This window comes from Cryptomeria japonica, chromosome 8 (assembly GCF_030272615.1).
Source record: "Cryptomeria japonica chromosome 8, Sugi_1.0, whole genome shotgun sequence".
Taxonomy (NCBI): Eukaryota; Viridiplantae; Streptophyta; class Pinopsida; order Cupressales; family Cupressaceae; genus Cryptomeria; species Cryptomeria japonica.
In genome coordinates this window covers 23,600,062-23,625,619 of record NC_081412.1, presented here as the reverse complement: position 1 = coordinate 23,625,619, position 25,558 = coordinate 23,600,062, and the positions used below count along the sequence as shown (strand labels likewise).

The 25,558-nt window shown below is 35.6% G+C and overlaps 1 protein-coding gene across 3 annotated transcripts in view; it reads right to left on the bottom strand.

Annotated features, from left to right (window-relative positions):
* Positions 1-6,343: 6,343 nt before the first annotated feature.
* Positions 6,344-25,558, bottom strand: part of LOC131051634 (putative D-cysteine desulfhydrase 1, mitochondrial) — a 113,715-nt gene continuing 94,500 nt past the window's right edge. For 2 of the 3 annotated variants that reach the window (XM_057986199.2, XM_057986198.2), the window contains one exon: positions 8,054-8,641. In XM_057986199.2, coding sequence (XP_057842182.2) covers positions 8,437-8,641 — 205 coding nt within the window. In that variant the 3' untranslated portion in view covers positions 8,054-8,436. Of the gene's footprint in view, positions 6,459-8,053; positions 8,642-25,558 lie in introns of those variants that run through there. The other variant, XM_057986200.2, reaches the window with a different exon arrangement.

Sequence of the window (25,558 nt, the reverse complement as noted above, 5' to 3'; positions counted from 1 at the left end):
ACATTTTGAAGACTTTCCCCAAATTTGGAGAAGTGACTCCCCCAATTTTAGGGATGGGACATGATTAGGATAGCATTAGAAGGCTTCTATAAGAATGATTAGGGGAATGTAGAATTTTGCAAGTGGGTGAGGGAAAATAGGTAATTTTGGTAAATTAAAATGATTTCATTTAGCCAAAAAGGGGATGCAACTTGCATTTGTAGGATTTTGCAAGTGGGGGGATTTTTAAATAAATTTTGATTTATTTAAATGCAAAAGGGGTTTTAATTTTAAATGTGAATTTAATCAAAAAGGGGAAAAGGGGATTTTAATTATATAAATAAGATTTATTTAATTAAATGGGTAAGGGTACTTAATCAAACCTTAGTTTAATTCATAAGTTAGGCTAGAGGAAATGGATTTAATCAAATCTTTAATTTGATTAAAAGATCAATTAGAAGAATAGGGATATTAATTAAATATTAATTTAATTAATTGGAAGAATTAGGAATAACTAAATGAATAAAATTCACTTAATTCATTGTGCAACTTTTAGGTGTCTACAATAACATTTGTGGAAATAAGAGTTTTGAAATGGTCGCTTCCACTCCTCACTTTGTTGTTGACGTTGTCCTCAATGACTCTCTTGGTGTTGTGTTCGTTTTGTCTGTTGGGGTGTGCGGTGTTGCTGTGGGTGATGCCTTTGTTCCCACAAACACTATCCCTACAACAGATGGTTCATCCCTTCTTCGTAGGTGGATGTTGTGTGCCCTCCTACCGGTGTTTTGGCCTCGGTTGGCCCTTGTGCCTCTATGCCCGTCGGCAGTGCTGTTGCAAATGGATCGTGCCCTCCCCCCTTTGTGGATGCCTTTCTGAATGGTGTGGCAGCTATTTTTTCTTCTGATGGTTTCCCTGCTGCTAGTCTGGGGGGTCATTCTACTGGTGTTGTTGTTGGGGGTGTGAATGCTCCTAGCGCTGCCCTAGTTCCTCCCCAACCTCCCCTTTTCATTGGTGGAAATTTTTTTTCTTGCATGGCAAAATCTGCTGCTCATCCTCCTAAGGGGATTCGTCCACTTCCCTTTGCCAAATCCTCCCCTATTGTGGTTTGTTGTCATGATGTTGTAGAGAATATTGATTTCTATCAATTTTGTGTGTTGGTGTGCAAATTTGTTGGGTTCTGGCCTTCTCTTCCATATCTCCATCGTTGGGTGAGTGATTCTTGGAAGCCTCTGTTGCTTTTAGCATTGAGCTTTTTCCTTGCGCTAAAGGTTTTTTCATAGCTTCATTTACTTCTTCCTCGGATAGAGATTTGGTGTTGGGCAAGTTGTGGGCTTGGGGAGATCACTCTATTTCTATCAAGCCTTGGACAACTTCTTTTAACCCCCTTACTAAACCACTTAATGTGTGTCCAGTATGGGTTCACCTTCCTAATCTTCCTCTCCCTTTTTTGGAACAATCTTTCTATGAGGCCATTGGCAACTCTATTGGCGGATTCTTGAAAGTGAATGATGTCACATCTTCTATGGGACATTGTACTTTTGCCCGCATTTTAATTGACATTGGCATCTCTTCGCATCTCTCAAGGGATGTGGTTCTTATGGTTGGTGATAGGCCATGGACGTAACCATTGGATTATGAGGGCATTCCCTTTCACTACAGGAAATTCATCTTGTTGTTGACTGTTCTATTCCATGTCATAGGCGTCCTGCTACTTGGTGGAAGAATGCTACTGTTGGTCATTTAATGGCCAATGCTTCCGAGTCTAATTCTATTGACTCCTCTCATGAGGATGATGCTCTTGGGAGGAAGTTGTGCCCTTCAATGTCATTGAAGCTTCTATTGATCCTCCTATTGTGGTCTTCTTTGTTCCTAAGCCCCCCACCCCAACTTCTCCTATTTTGTAGCCTCGATCTACTCCTTTGGACCTGCTTCTGGTGTTGTTTTTCCGCAACCTGCTATTGTTTTGTAGCAGCCTCTTGTTGTTCTATTGCAACACTCGGTTGACACTACTGATTGTAACCCTGCGGGGTCCCTCTCGGTTGATCTCTCCTTTGATGGTCCTAATGATAGTATCTCTTAGATAGTGGTTTCTCACAGGCGGAAGAGGAAGTCTTCTCCCCTCCCCCAAACCCTCATTTGTCTAGGTTCGGGTGTCTCTCCCCTTCCTTGATTGGGATTTTGGGTGTTTTCCAGTTTCACAAGGTTTTATTTGGCCTGTCTGATCGTGTTTTGTTTCTTACTGCCTTTGGGTTGTTGTTTTTCAATCCAACATCTTGTATTTTGGTGTTGTTTGTGTGTTGTTGATAGTCTTTGACTATGTTAAGGGTCGGGCCCTAGTTAAAGTTGCTTTACTAATCAAAAACATTTGTGGAAATAATGTAAAATACTAATTATTTGGATAAAATGTTGAAATCATAAATGATATATAGAACAAGATTCAAAATATTATTCAATATGTTATTGAAAGAAAGAAAAAAAGTGACGACTTGAAGAGAGAATATAGCAAACTAAATTTTGGAAACCGTGTATAGAATTAATGGAAATGAATTGGCATCCAAAGGAATTTACAACGGAAATGATAATTCAATGAAGCCATCATCAATCATTTATAAATGTTTGAAGCTAGGTGAAGTGCATAATTTTTTTGATCAATCTATAATAATATTATGAAAGTTGTATGAAAAGCTAGAAAACCTCAAAGGGTTTGAGTTTTTTTAATGCCTTTTTACAAATCAGACTAATACATTACAAGTGATTCTTTCATAAGGTTTATGGATCCATTGATAAGCATGAAAATAAGTTTGGATTATATATTAAAGGGAATAGCTTCTCTATATTATAAATTGTTAATATATTTACAAGTTAGATACTGAGTTACAACAAAGTTTCCTTCCAACAAATGAATAATGAAACATACTACATAAGATATTGTACTACTTTAATGTATTCCTTCTTTTATAATTAATAGACTCAAATTCATTTGTGTTCAAATTATCTCTATTTGTATTGCATACATAAAAAATCTCTAATTTCTAGATAAACATTTTTTTTGTATCCATTTAGTTGAATGTTTGTAAAAAAAATTCATATAGTATGTGTAATACTGAATATAAAAGAGGTATTACAAAGAATGCTTTGTTGTATAGATGACTGTCGTTAGATAACATTTAATGGTATTAGTACAATATTTAAAGTAGAAATTAAAAAATAAATAAATTATAATATGTTAAATTATTAAGTTTTATTAAATTAAAACTTTTACATGTAAATTGAAAAATGTGTGACAATATGCCTATTGTTACCAAATAGATTCTAAAACTATAAATAAAATAAAATTTGAAAACAATACTTAAATTTTAGATTTAAAGATTGAACATTATTAATTGAAGAATGTGTATCACTAATAAAATGAAATGCCATCAACAATTTGATTTATGAAATACAACATTAATATTAAAAGTTAAATTTCTTCAAGTTGTCAAATCTTCTACTCACTTTGACCATGACAGTTATCTTGATTCGTGTCTTCATTTCCTCATGTTTGCATACTTCTACTTGACTACATCTCATTAGTGCCACTAGATGTGTTAGATGTGTTAACTGTTGTTTGAAGTGTTGCATAGTCATTTTCTTTGACACGTGGATCTCTAAATTCCAAGTGTCCTTTCAATTTTTTTTTGATATCATATCTAATTGTACACATTTTCAAACAATTTTTTAAAATTTTTATCTTTGAATTTAAGAATCCCATTGCACTAGAAACTCTTTGAACATCCACTCACCCTAATATGATGGTTTGATGTAGATCAATAAGTTTATAATATTATGATATTCAATCATGCAACATTTTTTTGTAACTTAAGGTTGCCTAAAGTTCTTCTATTGATCCATTTTATAAGACAATGTCTATTTATTCCATTGTTGATGTTGCAAAATAAGTTAGTTCTATATAAGCTTAGATTTCTTTATAATTTCTTTTATATATTGTTCATTGAATTCTAAACTTTTGAAAAATTGATTGGTCAAGGTCTTTATCTTATTATGAAAATTAGATAGATAACCAATCCATTATTGACAATACACAATATACATGGCTACAAATAATTCATTTTGAGGGAATGAAACTCTAACTTCTAAGAAAAGAGATCTCACAGTATCTTTTAAAATAACACTTAAAGATTTAATAGTTTTGTCAAAAACTTCTTTTATAACAAAAATTTCTACGATAGTGTGCTTCACTATACAAATATAGTGCATTAGTCTCTAATATATATGTACAAAGACATGAATCAACACTTGTATTAAACTATAAAAATAAAAAGTATTGTCCATATTTATCATCAAGTATCAACTACTAAATTTTAGACTTTAAAAATGACTACCCTAAAAGATATAGATTATCAAGGCCATGCATATCCTTTTAAGTAGTTTCATATATTTTGATATATATAATTTTTTTCTTAAAAATTTCTGACAAAAATAATCATTTCCTTTAGCATAAAGTTAGAAGGTCTCTATGTCACTTTAAAACCTAAATAAGAAGTAAATAATTTTATTTGTTGTAATACAACTCTGTTTAAACATTATTCCAATCGAGGATTGGTATTTTACAAAAACATTGTGTTGGCTCATGCAAAAAGATCCATCTAGTATCAACATCTTTAACAAGTTTGTTTCTTGTAATTATTCTCTCAGCAAAATGTTAAAATTTTAAAAACTATTTGGAACAAAAGTATAAGTAGATCTTGCAAACTAGGTCTTCAACTTTTGATACTACAAAAAATTCACTCATAAATTTAAATGTTAATCATAATGTGAGCCATCTATTGAATGACAATCATGTATAGTGAACATAATATTTATAGTTTTACACAAAAAGAATTCTTACGACCTTGTAATTACTAAAGCTCCATTTGTCACTACACCATTTTTTAGCAACTTTAGAGTCATTCATACCTACAAATTTTCATTCAAAGATTTTTTAATTTGTTAACATGTGTTGTTATATTCTTCTTCATTTTATAAACATACAATGGATAAAGTTAGTGGACATGATTTTGTACAATGTATGGATGTAATTTCATCTAACAATGATGTAATCAAAGTTGACTTTTGTTTCTCCTTGTACATCATATTTTTCACCTCAAAAAGACATCTTTCTCATTTCCATGATTGTTTATTGACTAATATGTTGGGAATCAAAATCAATAAACTAATATATTTTGAATAATTTTTCATAGAAGGCCCTCTAATCAAAATATAAAAAACAACACTCAACTAAACATTTTTTTGTCATTTGCGATGCTTCCATCATCTCTCTAAATTAAACCTCAATTGTATCTTCACATGCAACAAATTTCACATTTTTTGAATATGTTCATTGAATTCCATGACATGTTGAACATGACAGTTTCCCTTTGTTTTCCATCTTATTACTAAAATGTTCTTTTTACAATATTAACTTCTAGTTTCAACTTCTTATCCCTATCATATTTCCAATTGTAAATTTGTAGGTACATTATATTGGAGGTTCATCTTTCTTTTTATTTTCCACTAGTTCAATGAATAAACACTTTGACACCCAACCAATTCATTAATAGATTCCACTTATGCACCATCATTTTTTTTTAATTATTTCCCCCTTCGATATAGGATCTAATTTTTTGTCATCACTTGTTGAGGTGAGTTTATTAATATTATCATTCTTGCTACCTAGAGACTTATATGGAATATCATCTCTAGCATTGTCATGCAACTCATTACAATCTTCGTTTAAGTTATTTCATTGTATGTTAATAGATTATACAAATAATAATGTTGAAGGTTAACCTAATGGACCACAAACATTGTCAAAGTATGACATTATGTTTCTAAATTTTGATTTATCACCGCTTGTCACTTTGAAGAAAATGGCTCCTACTTAACATTTCTCATGAATTAAAAATTGAAAAAACAAACTTCTTATATTTAAGGTCATGACTCACCATCAAAGTCTAAACACTAATAGTTATCATATTGTTTGTTGTGTAACAATAAAACTAAATGAACAAAGTCAACAAAAGGAACCATAAAATATAGACTCTTAGTGCCTAAATGTCTCACTACTCAATATCATTTGCAACAATGATCTAAATCATTTTGTTGACTTGCTAACACCCAATATTGTCTATGGTTCACTAAAAATATAATTCAAGGTAGCAAGCACTGAGCAAAGGAAGAAACCAAATGAAGGAGTTCACAACATAATTCTCCTGAGGATATAAAGATTTGATAATTAAGTCAATTTGAATCGAGTAATACAAAATATGTAAAGATTAATTCAAAGTTTTGATTACATTTTTATAAATTTGTCAATGTAATTGAAAAATGTTGTAAAATGTTAACAAATATCATGTGACTGTAAAATGATCAATATATATGTTGGGCAATTTGAGTCATGATCCAAAACATATGTTGTGATTTTCAAGACAATTATGGCCCTACAATTAGGATGGTGTTATAATGGTATTGGCAAAATTGATCCTAATAAATGATAAAATTTTAATGCTATTGGTGAATGTCAATAAATTTAAACACGTACAAAATCTCAAGTGATTCTCAATTAACATTTAATTTGCAATGGCAAAAATATTACTTGTAAATAAATTAGTGGCAGTTTAACATGCACTTGATTGATAAATTAAAAAATAAATGTAATTGAGGCTCTCACAATTACCATTATATTTGTCAAAATTGAATTGGATTGACATAGATTCACCACTAAACAAATCACTAATAATGGATCTAAGGTTGCCCCCAATTGTGGACAACCATGCATGTGGCAATGTATGGTCATGTGCCAAAAGTCATCATGTATGGATGATATTAGTGGTGATATAATCTAAGATACTAGGTTTCGACTATATGCGATTCGGGTTTTGGTCCTATTACCTATTGTTAAAAGAAGACATCAGTTGTGATATTGACAAGTACAATATTAAGGAGTAATATATATGAGACAAGATTGTGTGTCTATGGAAGTCCACAAGTTGCAATCTATTCTCTATGGCAACAACCACAAAAACAAAAAAATGTTGCATTATATTCACCATTGCATTCTTATGAGAGGGGGTGATGATTTATGAATTGTGGGAACTAATGATTAGTTTACAAAATTACAATTTACTTTCATAACCAAGTGTGACCTAAACAATGGGCAGGAATCAATAAATGAACAAATGCCTAATTTTAGCAATTATAGTTTGCATTAAATGATTTTTACAACACCTATATTAAATTTAGTAGCATCAGATTTTAGCTCTTCCAAATGCATTATCACAAAAAAAAAAATGTGAACCATAGCAATAGTTGAAAATCAACAAGTCCAAAGTACAAGATTTATAAAAAAATCAAAGATTTGAATGAGAAAAAATAGGATTTAAAAAATGTTAAAAAAATCACAAAATTGTACATATATAGAGAGAGAACAAGATAAAGAGTTTAACCCATGAATTATAGAAAATGGGGATGAAGAGAAGATGAAAAATAATCATTTGTTACCATTTTGACTTATGTTACACTGTATCTACATCTCTATCCATTGTGTTGGAGGTTCTATTTACATATTCGCAGCTTTATAATAGCATGCTGATAATTACTTTCAGATGGATTATACGTGGATTATGGATTACTTGAATATGACATTCAAAGGTCAAATATGCAGGCAAACTCTCATTGTAATTTAGTACTTATATTAAATTATATACATTTAATTTATTCAAGAAAATAACGCTGCCAAGCTGAAGATATATGAGAATAGAAATGCAGTGACATGACTGAAATAATCAACAAACCATAAAACCTTGCCAAAAAGTGATGAGATGATTCATAGATGCTATGCAAAAGCATTTTTTTCCTAAGTGCTTAGAGAAAATATGAAAACTGAAATTAATCAATAATGAGGTTCTTGGAATCAATTGTGGCCATTCTTAAATTACGAAGTTCAGTCCCAGATGGGAGCTGCTGCTAAAGATCACAATCAATCCCTAATCAAAGCTACGAAGCTCATTCCAGAAGACCTTGTGCTTGATACTCATGGAGAAAGATGACATCTTTCTTTATTAATATAAACGCATCTTCCCAATAAAAAAAAAATTGTTACTGTTCTTAATTATCTTCCCATTTTCTTAGAAAAACATTATGCTTTGTTCTTGTCCATCTGTCATATAATAATTTCATAATCTTATCCTTTGTTTAGATTCAACAATTTCTTCTTCTTATCCTTTGTTTACATTCAACAATTTCTTACGTCAAGACCTCCTAGTAACGTAGTGGGCTCATTTCATCCAAAGCCAGTGATCAGTTGAAAGTGAAACTCACGGTATAAGAAATCCAAGAGTATAGATGATTGATAATGCAATGTACAATGCTTGTTGCCATTAATAAGAGCTGATTAAAAAACTACAAATTATCTAATTCTTAGAACATCTTTCCTACTCCATCTACTTGCAAAACAGAGTCATCCACCTTAAATCTTTGCCATTTTCCAATAAGAGGCTGCAGCTGCTGCATCTTGTCAAACATCCCAAGAAGACCTCCAGAGTGAATGAAGAGGACTTTTCTTCCTTCCCACTTAGAAGGATTCTCAACCATGTCTCTGAGCATTTGAAATGCTGCCTTCCCACTGGAAAGGAATAAAACCTTTAGTAAATGAGGTAAGGATAAGCCTACGTGATGCAGACGAAAGACAAAGATGGGCGATTGATGCTTTAATTATAAAATTGGGATATGCATTTCATATGGATCCTAAATAATTACAGTTCATGCAAAAGATGTTGCAATCCAAATGTTTTTATATTCAAAAGAAAAATATAGTAACATCAATGGCTCTTCAATTTCAAATTTTGAAAAAAGGACTTGGAGAGAAGCATATATTTTATTTAATAGAGTTGCTGAATAGAATCCTGTGAAATCTGAAATAAAATCTGACAAGCATTAATGAATGGTCCTAATCCAGGTTTCTATATATATATATAGTATAAATCTAGAGGACTTCAGAAACAATAAGTCAGTTCATGAGAATGCATATATTGTAGTTCTAGAGGACTTTAGAGACAATAACTTAGCTCAAAAGAATGCATGCATCTCTGCAAAGTTAGCAACAGCAGTTTGACATTCTTTATTTTTTTAGCCTTTTAGGATGAAGTTTCCCACAGAAGATACTTGACAGTTCCTTTGCAGATTCCCTAAGTAGATTTTTTTTTTCCATAGGGACGCATCCCCAAGTATCCAAGTCAGACATGGGGATGTGGAGGGCATGCCCGCTTTTTTCGAGATTGGACAGCCTGCTCTACTTGGTACAAAAAATACAAAAGGTAAAAATTTTGGAGTTAAAAACAAAATCAAAAATCTAAAATGGAATTGCAAATTCAGCACATTGTAATTACTTTTTAAAATGTCAGCTTCTTTTAGTTTGTTTAAATTATTGTAAAAACCATCTCCCTGCCATCCACAAAATTTGTGAAAACATTTGCCAACCACAAAAATTTGTGAAGACGTGCCATCCTTGAAACTATGTCCATATATTCCTGCTCCCTGTCCCAGAAACTTGGAAAAATACTGGTTCTATTTCATTTTATTATAATGCCAGTGCACTGCCTTCGTATATACACATGAAGAAACCAACGAACTTTTCATAATCTAGAGTACTTCACCTGAGTACTTCTCTATTGAATCTGAATGTAGTCGGTGTGCATTTTGGTCATTTGTAAACAATAAAATAATTTCACTTTAAATATTTGCCATAGATAGGGGAAGGGTCCCAGTAGATGCTGTAAGAACCCCCTCTTAAAAGTTCATCCAATTTTACTCTCTCATTTAGGAATATGGTCAAACAGTTGGCAGGACTCCTTGAGATGATGATGAAGCATTTAGCTTGAACTGAGATGTTTGTACTCATTCATATATGCAATTATTAAAGACAGCAGTATTTTCATTAAGGAACATGTTTTGTTGCACACACACACATCCGATCTCTGATAGGGGGCCCCCTTTGTTTCGCTTGCTCTGCTGGTTGCTAGAATGAGAGAGGATAGACTAGGTAAGCCATTCAATCACAAGAGTGTGATGGGGATCAGAAGTGAGGCATGGAATATGGTATACGGGTGCTCTAGGGATGACCAACTTGCACAAAGTTCATTAAGAAAGCCTATAAACAAGTAGAATGTGGAGATAAGGTGTAACCCTAGGGCTTGAGAGCTTAGAAATGCATAAATGCACAAGGGATTAAAGTCCAAACACGAAGAGGATAAGGTGAATACATGCCCACAGGTCTGAATTCAAAGGATCAAACCTCAACTTAAGTAAGGACAGAAAGAGCCTTCAATAGCTAAACTTGATCCAAAACTTGACAAAGAGCAAGGTTTAAACAACCCATAGTGTTGGCCAGCTCGTAGGTTTTTGAAGACTTTACTTCAGACTCGGTATTTGCACTCTAAATGGGAGCAAGGCATAATTCCTGAAACTTGTCCTAGTACCAACTTTTGCCCCATGATCTCCCCAAACTCAATGTTGGGAAGGACTTACGATTTTCCAAGAATCCTGCTATGTCTAAGTTTGAAGGAATAAATTCGGTGGTATCACTGAAAAAGGGATTAGGTGTTATTCCAAGTCATGTTCCTATCACCGAGGTTCAGCCCGAGTTTCTCCATTTCACTGTGCAAGTTCGGTATTTGAAGTCCAAAGCAGATTAAGGCTTATTCCTAAAAGCCTTCCCAAGACTGAACTTTGAACTGAGTTTGCTTCTAATTCAGATTTTGCAGTCACAAAGCAATAAGATCCAGGCCACAAACCTTGACAATAAAGTTGCAGACAAATAGAATGATGAACAGCATAAAGTAATATAAGATCCATATGCTTATAAGGCTAGAGGCCAAGGAGAACGGATTGTGAACAAGGTATGACTTTCTTGCATACCAAAATTTGGTATCTACATATGAAATGGGATTAAGCTCTTAATCCAAAATGTCTTCCTAACCCCAAACTTCAGCCCGCGATTCACCCTTTACTCACCAAATTCGGTGATTGCAGCTCATTGATAGTGTTTCTATGCACGATCAAACACAAAATAAAGTATTGAATACTCTTTCCTCTCTTGAACAAAGGCTTCTCAAATGCTGAAGATGGCGAAGGATCACTTGAGACGACTCCAAGGTTTACAACGTCAGGTCTTGACGTGTTGGATAGCTTCAATGGTGTGATGTGTTTGTTGTACCTTCAAGGGGACTTACGTAATTGTTCTTCACCAATTCAAGCTTATGGAATGCTGTTCTTCGAATGATATTGCGATATCGCTCTATCCTACTACTAATGATTTTGATAAAAAGGTGAAAAAAGAGCAAGGTTTAGGAATGCTATGCTAATGCTAAGAATGCAAGACAATGGACAACTTCAAGTGAGCTCAACTAAGCTTAGTTTGACATGCTATGAACATCTCCACAAGGCTAGTGCAATCTTCTAAGGATAGCTTAAAGATTTTCAAACCACTACCACAAGCATAGATGCCTTCAAGATGAAGTGTATCAATGATAAAATAGTAATTGAAGTTAAGTTTTAGCTAAAATGAGTTCAGTCAACTACGTGAGATACTTCACCGTCGATGGAGTACTAGTAGTATGAACAATGGGAGCTTCACAATCAATCATGCACATGCATCTTTCATTCATCTAAAATACTTAAAAGAAAATTATTCTAATTTTTTAATCTTTACAAATATTAAGTTTTCTCATAAAAAGATGAAGAAACAAGCAAATGCTCCAAAACTCAATAAGTCACCAACACTTCGATGATTTTATTAATTGTGCAACATTAAGCAACAATTATTCAAACTCTTCTAATTGATCCTTTGCAAATGAAATGAGCTGAGCTTATATAGTGCTCTTAGATACAATGAATGGCCAAGATTAAATCAGAATCAAGGGCCAAGATTATGCCACCTAAACCCTAATTAGGGTTTGCTACAACCAAAACCTAATCTTATTGCAAATTATTAAATATCAACCAATGGGAGTGTGACATCCATTTGGCACAAAATAGGTGGAAAAATCCTCCAATAAGACAAATGATGCCACATGGGATCATAACAAGCCAATGTTCCACGGAAATGTGTTCCCCCCCCTTAGGCCCACGTTTCCGAGACAAGGAGACGAGGATGTGGCGTCTCTTGCCGTCTCGCCACTACCATCGATGCTCTACCGAAGATGCAGAGACGTCTCAGCGTCTCCAAGGATTCTTGCAAATGTCTCGATGTCTCCAAGTTTCCAAGAATCCTTGGGAGATGCCCAGAAGACTCTCGAGGGGCGAGGAGACGTCTACAAGACTCTTGTCGCCCAACGTCAAAAGCATTTTTATTTTTTATTTTTTTAAATGAGGCATTTTTTGGGGTTGGGGGGTAGCCCTAATTTGACATGGGCCCCACCCGTTCCCACAATGCAACACAAAACCACCAAATTTAGTGATTTCATTCACATTTGTAAGTCTGATTTTTTTTTCCAGCAAGCTGAAGAGGAGAAAAAACTTGGAGAAGTCTGATTGAAGGAGTAAAAAGAGTGAGTGCAAGTGTGAGAGGAGTGAGAAGGAGCAAGAAGTAGAGGAGGAATAGGATTCTACAACATTTTGGATACAGTTTTCAAGAACAAGATAGGGTTTTTCTTGTTTTTTGTTTGTTTTATTTTTTGATTTTCAACTTTTTGGTTGTTTAAACTTCTTTTTTTTAATTCATTTCACAATCAAATTTGATGTTAAATCTTAAGGGCAAAATGATGAATAAAACATTCATCATTTTGCCCTCAAGATTCAACATCAAATTTTAAATAATATAAATAAAATTTAAATTTTGTTTTCAAAATTGAAATTTCAAATTTATTATTTCAATTTATTAAACTAGGCTGAATTTATTTTTATTTTGTGAAATGCAGTGTCACTATCGCAATGAGCTCCCATGACATGAGTGAGGATGAGATAGGAATCCATCCTCATAGTGGAAATGATTCAGATTTTGAACCTGAGGTTGAGGGGGGTGACCATGGGGCTGACCCTGGAGCCCAATCTAGTTCCATAGCGAGTGCACCAACTAGTACAGGCTGCCCTTCAGAGTTGTTGACATAGTATGCTAGTGATGCTTATGATCCTAAATCTCCTCTAAAACAATTTGCTTCAAGAATACAAGGCACATCAAGTACTGGCAATGCAACATTTGTGGGCTTACATGGTTTGGTAGCATCACTAGAGTGAATGCACACTTCCTTTTTTGGAGAGGAAAAGGTGTGGATGCATGTAAATTTTTGGCAAAACCTAAAAATATAGAGTACAAAAATGAGATGAACAAGCTTTGGGGCATTCCAGATGATAGAAAAGTTGCAGTGCCTACTACTTTGTCCGCTAGGGCAGCCCTTCAATAGAGCCAGCAAGTGCAGCATACTTCTCCTCATACATCGCAGACGAGAGGAATGATGTCTAGACCTTCATCCACTTCCACTTCTAGTGCCATGCCCCAATCATGAGAGGCTAAGTGGGTAGGGAAACACAAGATACAGAGTAAACCCATAGCTGATATGTTTAATGTGCAGCTAAAGGATGAAATAGATAAATCCATTCGCAGGTTTTTCTTTGCCAATGGCATCCCATATCATGTTACACGGTCTCCTTATTATAGGGAAATGATGTCTATGGTGGCAAAGGGAGGACCATCATATGTGCCACCAGGTGAGACAAAATCGAGGACCACGATCTTGGATAAGAGCTATTCCAAGATCAATATTTTGATCGAAAAGATGAAGGCATGTTGGGTGGCCTCTGGGTGCAACATAGTTATGGATGAGTGGACGGACATTAGCCATCGTCCACTCATCAACATCATGGTCACATGTGCAGAGGGCCCATACTTCATTAGAGTAGTTGATTGTACAAAGCATCGCAAAGATGCTGATTTTCAGTTTGAGGTCCTCAAGGAGGCTATTGAGGAGGTTGGGCCACAAAATGTGGTCCAAGTAGTGACACATGCAGCCCATGTGTGTAGAGCAGTAGGGAAACTTATTGAGGCAGCCTATAGACATATTTGGTGGACCCCATGTTGTGTGCATGCCATGAACAATGCACTCAAGGACATGGGGAAGATTGACTGGATTAGAGTGGTCAGTGATGTGAGAGATGTGCAAATGTTTACCTATAACCACCACACTTCACATGCACTCTTCAGGACCTTTGCGAAGGAGTTCTTGAAACCAGTAGAGACCAGATATGCATCCCATTTCATTCTCTTGGAGAGAATGATTGTGTTGCAAGAGGTATTGCAACTCATGGTTATGACTACAGAGTGGAATAGGTGGGTCAAGGCCAAGACAGGGCAGGGGAGAAGGGTGAAGGAGATAGTGTAGAGATGTGTTTTGCACTAATGCAAAATACATTGTCTTCATCATTTCTCCAATATTCTAGGTCATCAGATATGGGGATGGGGATGCACCTAACCTTGGAGAGGTGTATGAGTGCATCAACTCTATGCTTGACGAGATGAGGGTTGTTGTGCGAGTGAAGGACCCCACTCTAGCATTCTACAATGAGCACATTCGGCCAATCATTCAGCGCAGATGGGACAAGCTGAACATTTCTTTGCATATGGCTGCCTATGCCTTGAATCCTAAGTGGTACAAGGCTAGACCGGATAGAGTGACATCGATTCAAGATGATGAGGTCAAGGTGGGGTTCTTTAGGTGCATAGAGAAGATGCATGATTCTAGAGAAGCCGACATAATTCGCATCGAGTGGCCAAAATTTGTCACTCTTAGGAGTTATTTAGATGGGGCAAAGATGGATATAGAAACTATGGCACAGGAGGACCCACTTTTGTGGTGGAATTGTCATGGTCAGAAATCTTTGACCACCACTCTAGCTATCCATATGCTATCCCAAGTTTCCAGTTCTTCAGCTGCTGAGAGGAATTGGTCTACATATAGCTTCATCCACTCTCTTAAGAGGAATAGACTTTACCTCTAAGAGAGCAGAGAAGCTTATGGTTGTACATAGTGCTTTGTGTCTCATTGACCGCAAGACACTTGTGTACAAGGAGAGTCCAGTGGCACAATGGGATGTAGAGCTAGAGGAGCCATCACAGATTGATTAGGATGATCCTACCACTTTAGATGCAGGGCTGGTTGGTGTGAGCTTGAGGGATATTGACCGTGAGGAGTCCAACAGTTCCAGTGATGAGGAGTTTGCAGATGATTAGAGGCCTCCCTTCACTACTTTTTATGTTTTGACATTTTGACATTTTGTCTTTCGTAATGCTATTGCTATTTGCTACTCATTGTAATGATGTATCATGTAATCATCTTTATAGACTTTGTGATATCAGATATTCATATTTTTGATATAATAGAAATCTCCAATTTGAAATTTTCATTTGTCAAATTTTATTTAGCAATTAGCATTCAGGAAATCTTTGTATTTAGATTTAGTATTTCAGATTTTGCTATTTAGTATTTTACTAATTTCCTATAGTTTCATTTGAAATGTAATTCTTATACTATTATACATCTTTTCACAACTATTTTTTCAAGTACTATTACGTATATGTATGACTATAACCAGATACTTGTTGATTATGTTGAGGCATTTGTCGGGATCATCATCATAGAATGCTTGTGCTGCTTCCTTGCTTTTGTAAATCATGTTGTTGGATTCAAGTATGTGGAAAGCTTCACTGATAGCTGTCTCGGATAGATAGGCAATTTTTTTGCCATCATGTGCTAATATTGTTCTTTTGCTAGCATCATGGTGTTTGGCACACTCAACAATCAATTCATTACGTTGTATAGTTGGAGGGAAGCCTGCTACTTTCACTATCCCGCTCTCCATCATCATCTTTAAAAATTCGGAATGTTTGGTGGTATATAGGGGACCTTAGAACTTCATGTCAATTTGCTCGAGGTTGGTGTCTCCTACATTGCTCCAAAATGATGTAATCTTGGATTCTAGTGCTTCACCCTTCGAGTCTTCCTTGATGAGGGCCTTTCATGTATTTGTTCCAGCCTTTGGGGCTGCCATGTTCTCCCTGCGAGGGTTGTCTAAGTTAGGTTTTGATATGATTATAATGTTAAAATACCTCTAGGTTAGTAATTCCTTCCAAAAAGCTCATAAAATCATCGAAATTATCAATGCATTACTAAAACCCTAGGCATAGATATAAACCCTAGACTTATCTAAATCTGAAAATGATCATCTAACAAAACTGAATTGGATTCAAGCATACTAGTTGATCAAAATGTAATAAAAGAAGCATCCTATGAATGAATTCTCTGAAACATGATTAGCTGAAGCTGTATCAGCGTTTAGTTAGGGCCTGACTTTAACAAAAATAATCAATTACGACCCAATTCAGACCTGCAATCAAGTTTAGAACAGGCTGGTAATCTCTAATTTGATTTCCAATTTCGCAAAATAGCCCTTATATTGATGCGTTTTCACTATGACAATGCTGATTTATATCTGATTATTGATGCAAAATCGCTAATCTTGTGTTGAACTCGTTGGTCTGAAAGCTTTGATTGTTGGTGCTGATTGTAGACAGAGCTTCATTGATGTTTGAATGTTAATTCATCAAGCAAAATCGTTAAGTGCTGAAGCTTGCTTAAAGTTGCTACCAACGGTGTAATGTCCCCTTCTCAGCTGTGATCTGTTTAGTCGGCCATTAGCCTATTCCGGAGACCCATAGGCTAGTGGGAAGCATAAATTAGGATTTCCTACCTTTGGGAGGATGTTTCAGCATTTTTGGAGGCTTGCATGTGGGAGTTTGTCAGTTTGGTTCTGGATTCCTTCTGGATTTTCAAAAAGCTTCGCAATGATGGTACATGCATAGCAAGCAGCGGAGTTTGGCAAACTTACTATTTTTAGTAAGTGGAGGCGAGGGCATCTTATTTCTCTGGGTTTTTCTAGGTTTTTAGAGAGCTTCGCGATGGTGTAACATGCAAGTGACTCTGAAGATTTTTTTTGGACTTACTATTTTTAGTAAGTTGCGATGGCTGCTCAGATTGTGGTAAAAATCACTTTGGAAACACTTACTATTTTTAGCAGTATTCTATTTATAGTAAGTACTATTTATAGTAAGTAGTATTCGAGCTCAGATGTCTATTTTTGGCAATGCGGTTCAGTACCTTGGCTTCAGCTCTATTTAGGTAGTTGTCAGTATTTGAAGGGATATTTTAATTTTTTAATGACTTAGGCTTGCATATATTTTATTCAAGTTTGGACAACTATGAGAGGGGAATATTATTTTTTATCCTAAGTCTATTTGGGCGAAGTATTTCACCTTTATAATTTTGACGCCATAATTCAATTTCATCAATGTTACTTTATCAGCATTATATTTATTAAAAACTGGCAATTAAGGGTGGATGTGAGTTGGGTGAATTATGCTAAGGAGGTGAAATGAAATGCCAACGCCAAATTAGGAGGAAACGAAAGTGCATTTGATTTGGGCGCCATTTGGAGTGAGTTTGAATGAATTTGGCCTGGTGAGAGGTTATAAATAAAGGCCTTGGGCTCTTGGTGATCAAAAAGTGGAAGGGTTACCTTTCAAAAGCATTTTGATTATCATTTCTCTAACCCTAACGGGTGCTTGTGATGTTTGTAATTGGAAAAAATTGAAAAAAAAATCAAGGGGGTTATTTCAAATAGTGAATGAATTCGTTGTGTTAGCAATGACAACTTTGGCAATATTTGCTTGGGATGGAATCACTGCTTCCTTGATCAAAGTTGCTGCCTGATTGAATGAATTCACTTTATCGATTGTATGTTGATCAAATGAAATGATCAACATTGTCTTTATAGTGGCTGAAAGGGGTGCAATTCTTCATCATAAGGCCGACTTGTGCTTTTATTTAATGATTTGCAATTTCAATTTTTCAAGAACAAAGCCAACTTGCATCTATCAAATTTGAATTGAACAAAAAAATGTCTCTCTTCATTGTGGGGCCCTCTCAAGGTGGCGCGAATACTGAAGTGTCTCTCCCTTTGCCTTGAATGCAAGATCGCACTTTCACCTAGCTGACGGAAGTATTCATGTGGTAGGTTGCACTTTTGAGACCTAGTTGGAAGTGTTAGGTCGCATTTTGAAGGGGCAACTAGAAGGGGCAAATAAAAGGTCGCGCATTTGGATGGCACTGGAAGTGTTAGTTCATGCTTTGGAGAGTCAAGTGGAAATGCTAATGATAAAGTTTGCGCCTTAAGGGGGATACTAGAAATGATAGTTCGCGCTTTTGAGGCTTGATTGGAAGTTGCAAGTAGAAGGTCGCACATTTGAGGGGATACTAGAAGTGTCAAGGTAAGGTCGCGTTTTTGGGCTATCACAGGAAGTTCGCACTTCTTGAAGGCAATTGGAAGTGGTTCATTATAGATTGATCAACTTGCTACCCCATTCACTTCCTTAACTTGCTATTGATTAGTTGTAACAACTTCTTGGCAACATACCAACAAGATTGCGATCGTCTTCAAGCAACGGAAATGCACAAGGCAAAGTTCGCACATTTGGAGCCCTATTGGAAGAGACAAGGCAAAGTTCGCTGATTTTAGGCTCAACTGGAAGAGTCAAAGCGAAGTTCATTGATTTTGGGGTCAACTGGAAGTGATCCCAAAATAACAATTTCACTAACTTAATCCCTTTGTCCTAAGCCTTTTCCTGATGATTGAACTCTAGCCTATCCTTCCCCACATGTTACACAAAAGCATTTAAAGTGCAACGACAAATCAACAAGCCCTTGACAAATTGACTCATATGATCAAGAGAATAACAATCTATAGACGGTTTTTAGTTTCTATTAATTAAAATTAATAAACAGTTGAGACCATCATCCTCACAAACAATTTCTGCACATTCGCTGTTTAAGACCCTAAGAAAATATAAGACAATGATCAAAAATATTATTTTATAATGTTCTTCTATTCTCATGCCCCCCCCCCTTCTAATTTATTCGGTCCTGATTTTCCTTTTATAAAGTTAAGGGAGTGCTTCAGACCGTCACATTATTTGACAATTAACTACTCTTTATAATCACCCCTTTAGAAATCATAAAATAACTATTAATCCTGTTATGCATTATACTCTGTAATACTTCAATAATTAAAGTTTAATCCATTTTTCCTTTATGTAAAATACTTCCACTTGTTCATTTAATTGCATTTTCACCCTTCTGGAAATCTTTCATGAAAATATTAACTTCATCAGTTTAAATCCCTTATGCAATTTACCTTGCTTTTCGCATCTTCTGCTGAAAATATTTTACAATGTTGCATTATTTTTTCCTGGTAATGAAATTAATCACTTATTTTGTGAAATTACTTTTTCCTATCTTCATTGCTCATACGATTTTCTTTCACACACTACACTTCTTTTAAAAATATATTCACCTTCAATTTTTCCTTTCGTACAATATTCTATCAAATTTATCCTTCACATTGTCCATCTCTATAAGTGAAACATTAAATTCTTTTCAATGTGTAAAATCCTCATTTATTTCCCCTTTTTCTTGATGTCTCACTGATTATTAAATACAAAAGATTCGGAGGCACCATAATGCCACTCTTAAAATAAAATTCACCCCTAAGTGAAAATATTTATTTGCATAATTTTTCCTTGAGTTCTTTTTGGCAATTATATTTTATCTTGGTATATATTTGCCCTAAAAATAATGCATTCCATGACTTTATATTTCTTTGAGATATTTTGTCCAAGGGCTCAAATGTTTCGTCTGTGCTTTGGCATTATGGATGCATATTGACAAAAACATTTCCGATCATAATATCTGGCAAAACTTGTACCCTTGTGCATTCTATGAGGAGGCGTCCTTTTTCAAGTATTATACACAATTTACATGTAAATCTACCAGAATATTTCCAACTTCAATGTCTGACAAAAATTTTTTAATGGATGTTCTTGACCTATTCCAAAGTTCCAATCCTGTCATGCACAGAGAAGGTGCTTGCATTTCGTAAATCAACATTTTTGAGGCAGCCAATCGAACAGTTTGTGTGTTTTGTTTATGTTTCCACATTTCATGCACATGTCTACTGGTGCATCTGCAACTACAGCATCCGATAAAAGTCCTTTGATGCTATGCATATAATCTGTTCCAAAGGCTCCCATCATGGCAAGGGGCTTGGAGGATGCTTGGCAAAGGTTGGTGGATTCATCTTTATAAATACCGATTGCATATGCTTGAGAGTTTTAAAATATTTTCAACAAACGTATTTTGTGCATATCATACCATAAAGTCACATTTCTTTAATCAGTCGTGTGTATTGTACATTGTCTATGCTTTGCGTAATCAGGGCCCTTGCAACCATAGCATATTTGCTGAAAATTTTGGAAAGTCTTTTCAATAAATCCACTTTCTACATATCCTTGTACCAAAGCTCCCAATGTGGAGCATGCTGGGAGGATACAAGTGAACGTTGTTGAGTTCGACTTTACCCATGCCAATTGTATTTGACCAAAAGTTTCTAAAGCCTTTTCAACAAATTCATTTTGCGCATATCCTGCAATCACTCCACGCCATGAGACTACGATTCTTTGAAGCACTTTATCAATACTTCACACATCGTGTCTATGCTTCATATTTTTCATACATGTCTTCCAAGGGCACTTTTGGCCATGTTTGGCGTTTCCTTTGATGGATGTCCAAACCCTCTTCCAAGGCTCCATAGGAGATGCCAGCAAAGGTTATTACACAAACCTTCCTGTTGTGACTTCTTCACACATCATCCCATTGCAAATGGGGACCCCCTCTTGCTTGCTTAGCTTAGTTGCTTTAGTTGTGTAGGGTTTTAATCCAGCAGTAACTCAACCTCGCAATAGTCTTGATTAAAGAAATTCGCATGGTATAATGGTTCAAGCAAACTCCCAAAATTCCAGAATGGTAAACTTTGCTGTAAGTAATTGCCATTCATTATGCTAAGGATTATAGAGTGTGGATCAACTTAGGTTGATAAGAAGCAAAAAAAATTGTAAGTATGAGACCCTGCGGATCAACTTAGGTTGATAGGAAGCAAAAAAAATTCTAAGTATGAGACCCTGTGGATCAACTTAGGTTGGTAGTAAGTCTCTAAGTGTGCCTACAAATCAACTAAGGTTGATGGGAAAGTGAAATTGCTTAAACTAAAGTATCAACTTTCAATGATAGGAAAAGGGCTGCGAATCAATCTAAGTTGGCAAGAAGGATTAATGAAGAACATTCCAACTTGGGCTAATAGTGAATCCCTTGCACACCAACTTAAGTTGGAGGAAAGTAAAGTGAGTATTACAAAGTCACCTGCGCACCAACTTAGGTTGGTAGGAAATAAAGTTTAATTAATCAAGTTTAACCATCGACAATGAGAAAGAGGTGCGGATCAACTTAAGTTGATAAGAAGGCGATTTTCCTAAGAAGCGAAGAAGTGCGCATCAACTTAACTTGATAAGAGGTCGATATTTCTAAGACCATGAAAGGTGTGAGCCAACGTAGGTTCGTGAGAAGGGTAAACAAAAGGAAATAGAATGTAACTTCCAATCATAAAGGGTAAAATCCGACTATGCTTCAAAAGAGGAAAACTAGACGTTGGAAGAGAGGAAGTTGATTTGCATCTAACTTAACCCTTTGGCAAATTTCAAAAGGCAAAAATAAAATCAGCCCTTTAGAAAGATGAAAGATGAGACCTTTAAGTTGCAAAGATGGAGGTAGAGAATCATTAAGTATCAAGTCCAAAGTTCGAACCTCTAAGGAAGCAAGTTGGACAAATAACAAAATGAATTTGAGGAAGATCCGAACTTAGACGGCTGGAAGGTAAAGCAAAATAAAAAAAATGTAGGGCAATTTGGAGTTTAATTTTAAAAATTCTTAATTTGCTTGCTTAAGTCGGCTTTCAAAGGGAGTTGAAAAAATGTGATTTATTAACAAAACATTTTCTTTCCTAGCAAAGTCAGCTTGATAAAAGCCTTGAAGAGGTGCGACTATTGGAAGTTAAAGCGTATAAAGGTGAAGAGGTGTGACTTCTAACTCCAAGTCATATAAGTAAAGCGAGAAAGAACCTCTTAGAAGATACAAATGCAAATCAAATAACAAGTTCGCCCAGCAACAAATTCTCCCAGCAAAAAGTTCGCACAGCAAGCAAATTCGTTCAAGGTTGATAACATTGCATGAGGAGGGAAGTTCGTTGACTTTAAGTACACAAACTCGCCTTGAATCAGCATCATGGATTCACCTTAAGAGCTGAAAATCAGAAAGCCAAGTGCTATGAATCTGCCTTGAAGAAGTAGCAGTTGGAAAGAAGACTTTGAACATCAGGTCATTGGAAGGAAGAATCAAAGGGGCTGGTCAAAGACCAAACCCCAAAGAGTTTTAACTCTGATTTCTAAGTACTAATTATTAATTAAAATCCATTCATCCCTACTCAGAAACTTAATTGCAGAATTTGATCATTAGTAAATAAGGGAAGGTATGACTCAGATTTTCCGAGTAATAATCAAATCTCAAGGTTATAGCATTCAAATTTTGAAATATAAGTTACATGCACTATTATGACATTTTCAGAATTTAATGTAGATTAATCTAAGTTCTGATTTTATACATTTGAAAGCATATATATCACTCAATAAAATATCAGAACTTAGCAATATTATCGGAATTTAGTTTTAAAGCATTCTAACTTCTAGATTCATGCAGGAACATGTCGAGAGAAGGATCAAGAAAGGATCAAATGAAGGCATTGCTCAAAGGTTTTTATCCAGAATCTCATATTACTTGGAGACACCAAACTGGAGCAGTTCGACTTGACCAAGTTCAAGAGGAGAATGTTTGGCACACGTGAGCATATGCCCTCCACCATGGCAACTAACATGATCAAGAATGGAATCTGTCAAGCTGCTAGCTTCCCTCCTGTAGTCCAATGCAATGAATTGATGGTGGAATGCACAAGGCACTATGACTCCAAAGAAAGGACGAGAGTGGCACCCAAAGGAATGGTCTCAGCACACCTTACAGAAGAAGCAATCAGAGAGACATTTGGTATCCCTCATCATGATGGGATGGTCAAATTGACTAAACAAGAATCAGAAGCCTTTTTTGAGAAAGCATCTGGAAGATGTATGAACCTCATCACTTCAGATTGGATGAATGGACTGAAGAAACCATTATCCAAAACACCAAAGAAGTTTGTATACTCTGATTTTAAAGAAGAATATGGTAATATGGTGTTCTTACTGAATAGGACCATGGGGCGCCCACAAGGAGCAACATTTGAAATACGGATGTTTTGTTATGTGGAAGAGGTCTCTCTAGGCCTAAAGACGATAAATTGGGCCAAGTTAATTAGTGACAACTTAGACATCCAGCTGAGAGAGTTGGAAAGAAAAAAAATATTTTACATGAGCTCTTACATGGTATATGCATTGGCTAGACATATAAGGTATAAAGGATTGATATGCAAGGGAGAGGTAGGCATTGAGAAGGGACAACTCAAGGTTTATGACTGCTATCCTCAGTTATAGCTACATGACAAGCAACACTTCAGGAGAGTCAATGATGTATTCACAATGTATCTTACTCAATTATTGCAAGGACTCCTCCACATAAGACTATCAAAAGGAGCTATGGCGTTGGTAGAAAATTTTAATTCGTGGTTTATCCAATTCCCCATTTTCTCATATATCAAGATTCAAGGGTGTTCATATCATCCATATTGTCTTCCACGATATCCCATTGATAGGATGGTACTACTTGAAGTAGTAAGGCAGCTAACAGAGTTTGATTTTATCCAAAAGGAGGAAGAAAGGCAAGGAATTTCATACCCTATCTCAATTGGTAAATTGATGGAGGCATGTTATTCAGCTCAAGCCGCTGAGACAGCCATTATAGAGTAAGAGTTCTATCAACTTGGTGTGTACAAACAAAGATCACACTTTGATCCTTACAATAGAATACCCACCGTTGGAGGGAAAAGGTTTAAACATAGAGTTGATATGGAAGACAATTGGGCAAATCTTGCAGATGAGTTTGAGGTTAGAAAAAAGATGTGGTCCACGATGTCAATCGATTTCATCAAGAAGTGTAATATATTTCTAGTTCCAGATCAAGTTGAAGATGAAGGAGAACAGGTATTATCACAATATGAACAAGAGAAGGATAAACCTATCTTAACACTTAGTGGGTCTCAACCTCAGCTCACTGATATCAACACATTAATGAAGGATGTGTTGGATAATTCAAGATGGTGGGTTGATCAACAAATCAACAACCTGAGAAGCCAAGGGATATCACTCACATATGGCAAGATGGATGAAGATTCTTCCTCCGAAGATGAAGCAATGAAGAACAATGAAGAAGTAAATAGTGAAGGGGAAGTTCAAGTCTCCAAGAAAAGGAAGAATACAAGTATCATAAAGGAAGTCGCCAATGTTGAATCTCGAGGGAAGAAGTAAAAAAAAAAACACTATCTCCTCAATCACAATTACTTCCTCAACGGGAGAGTTAGAAATGAATTGAACTTCAATTGAAGAGGGCAACTTGGGAAATGCACAAAGAATAGAGCAACCTACTTGTGTTCAAGATAGAACATCACCAATTCAGAATTGTATAGAAGAAGAAAGGATAATCATGATGGAAGATCTAGAAGGTCATAACCAAAACACAAGTGAGAACCAAGATGAAACTGTCATTTCAGCCTTGAAAGGAATCAATGGAGATAACAAATTGGAAGAAGGGATGGAATTGTCTACAGTTCTTGATTGGCTAAAAGAGAGCATGAAAAAGAAAACAGTTGTAGAAGTTCAACCTATTGGAGACGTAGATGATTTCTTTGCAAGGATCAATCAAGATAAAGAACAAAATGAGGCAAAGAAGTTCTCCTAGTCATGCATATTACAAGTAGCAATCCCTACTGTTGACAAGCCAAGAGATGAAATCGCCGCCATGGAGTATGAGGTAAAGACAATTGACTTTGGGCACACAACTGAAGAGCAAGATTTTCAAGAGTTGGGGGATACTCTCACATCCATCTGATGAAGGCTCCATGAAGTAGAAGAAAAGAAAGACAAGGTAGAAGCAGAGAATGTAAGATTGAAGGAATACATACAAAGGCTAGTGAAGCCAATCAGACAGGAAGATGAAACATTTGTTCCACCTCCTTCCATCTCCCAGAAGTCATTTGAGAGCCTTGAAGAAATGAGAAACTCGAACCAAGGATTAAAGAATGTACAAGAGGTAGTAAGAACATACAATGAGGTGGTAATGTTCAGGGGAGGACTTCAAAGCATGGAAAATCAATGGGAAGATTTCCCAATGGCACAAGATAAGATAATTGCTCGTCTTAAAGTGTTGCGATGTATTCCTGTTCAAGTATTAATACAAGAGGGTGTAATTGAAGAAGGTAACATTTATGACTTCCATAGTTGGCATGGCTCTTTGATGATGATAAAGACAACAATTGATAGGGTGAAAGGAGAGTGTGAAAGGATGGAGGAATCAGTTAAAGGAATTCAATCAAAGATCCGTGTAGCTTTGGAGGAGTTGTTAGGACAAGA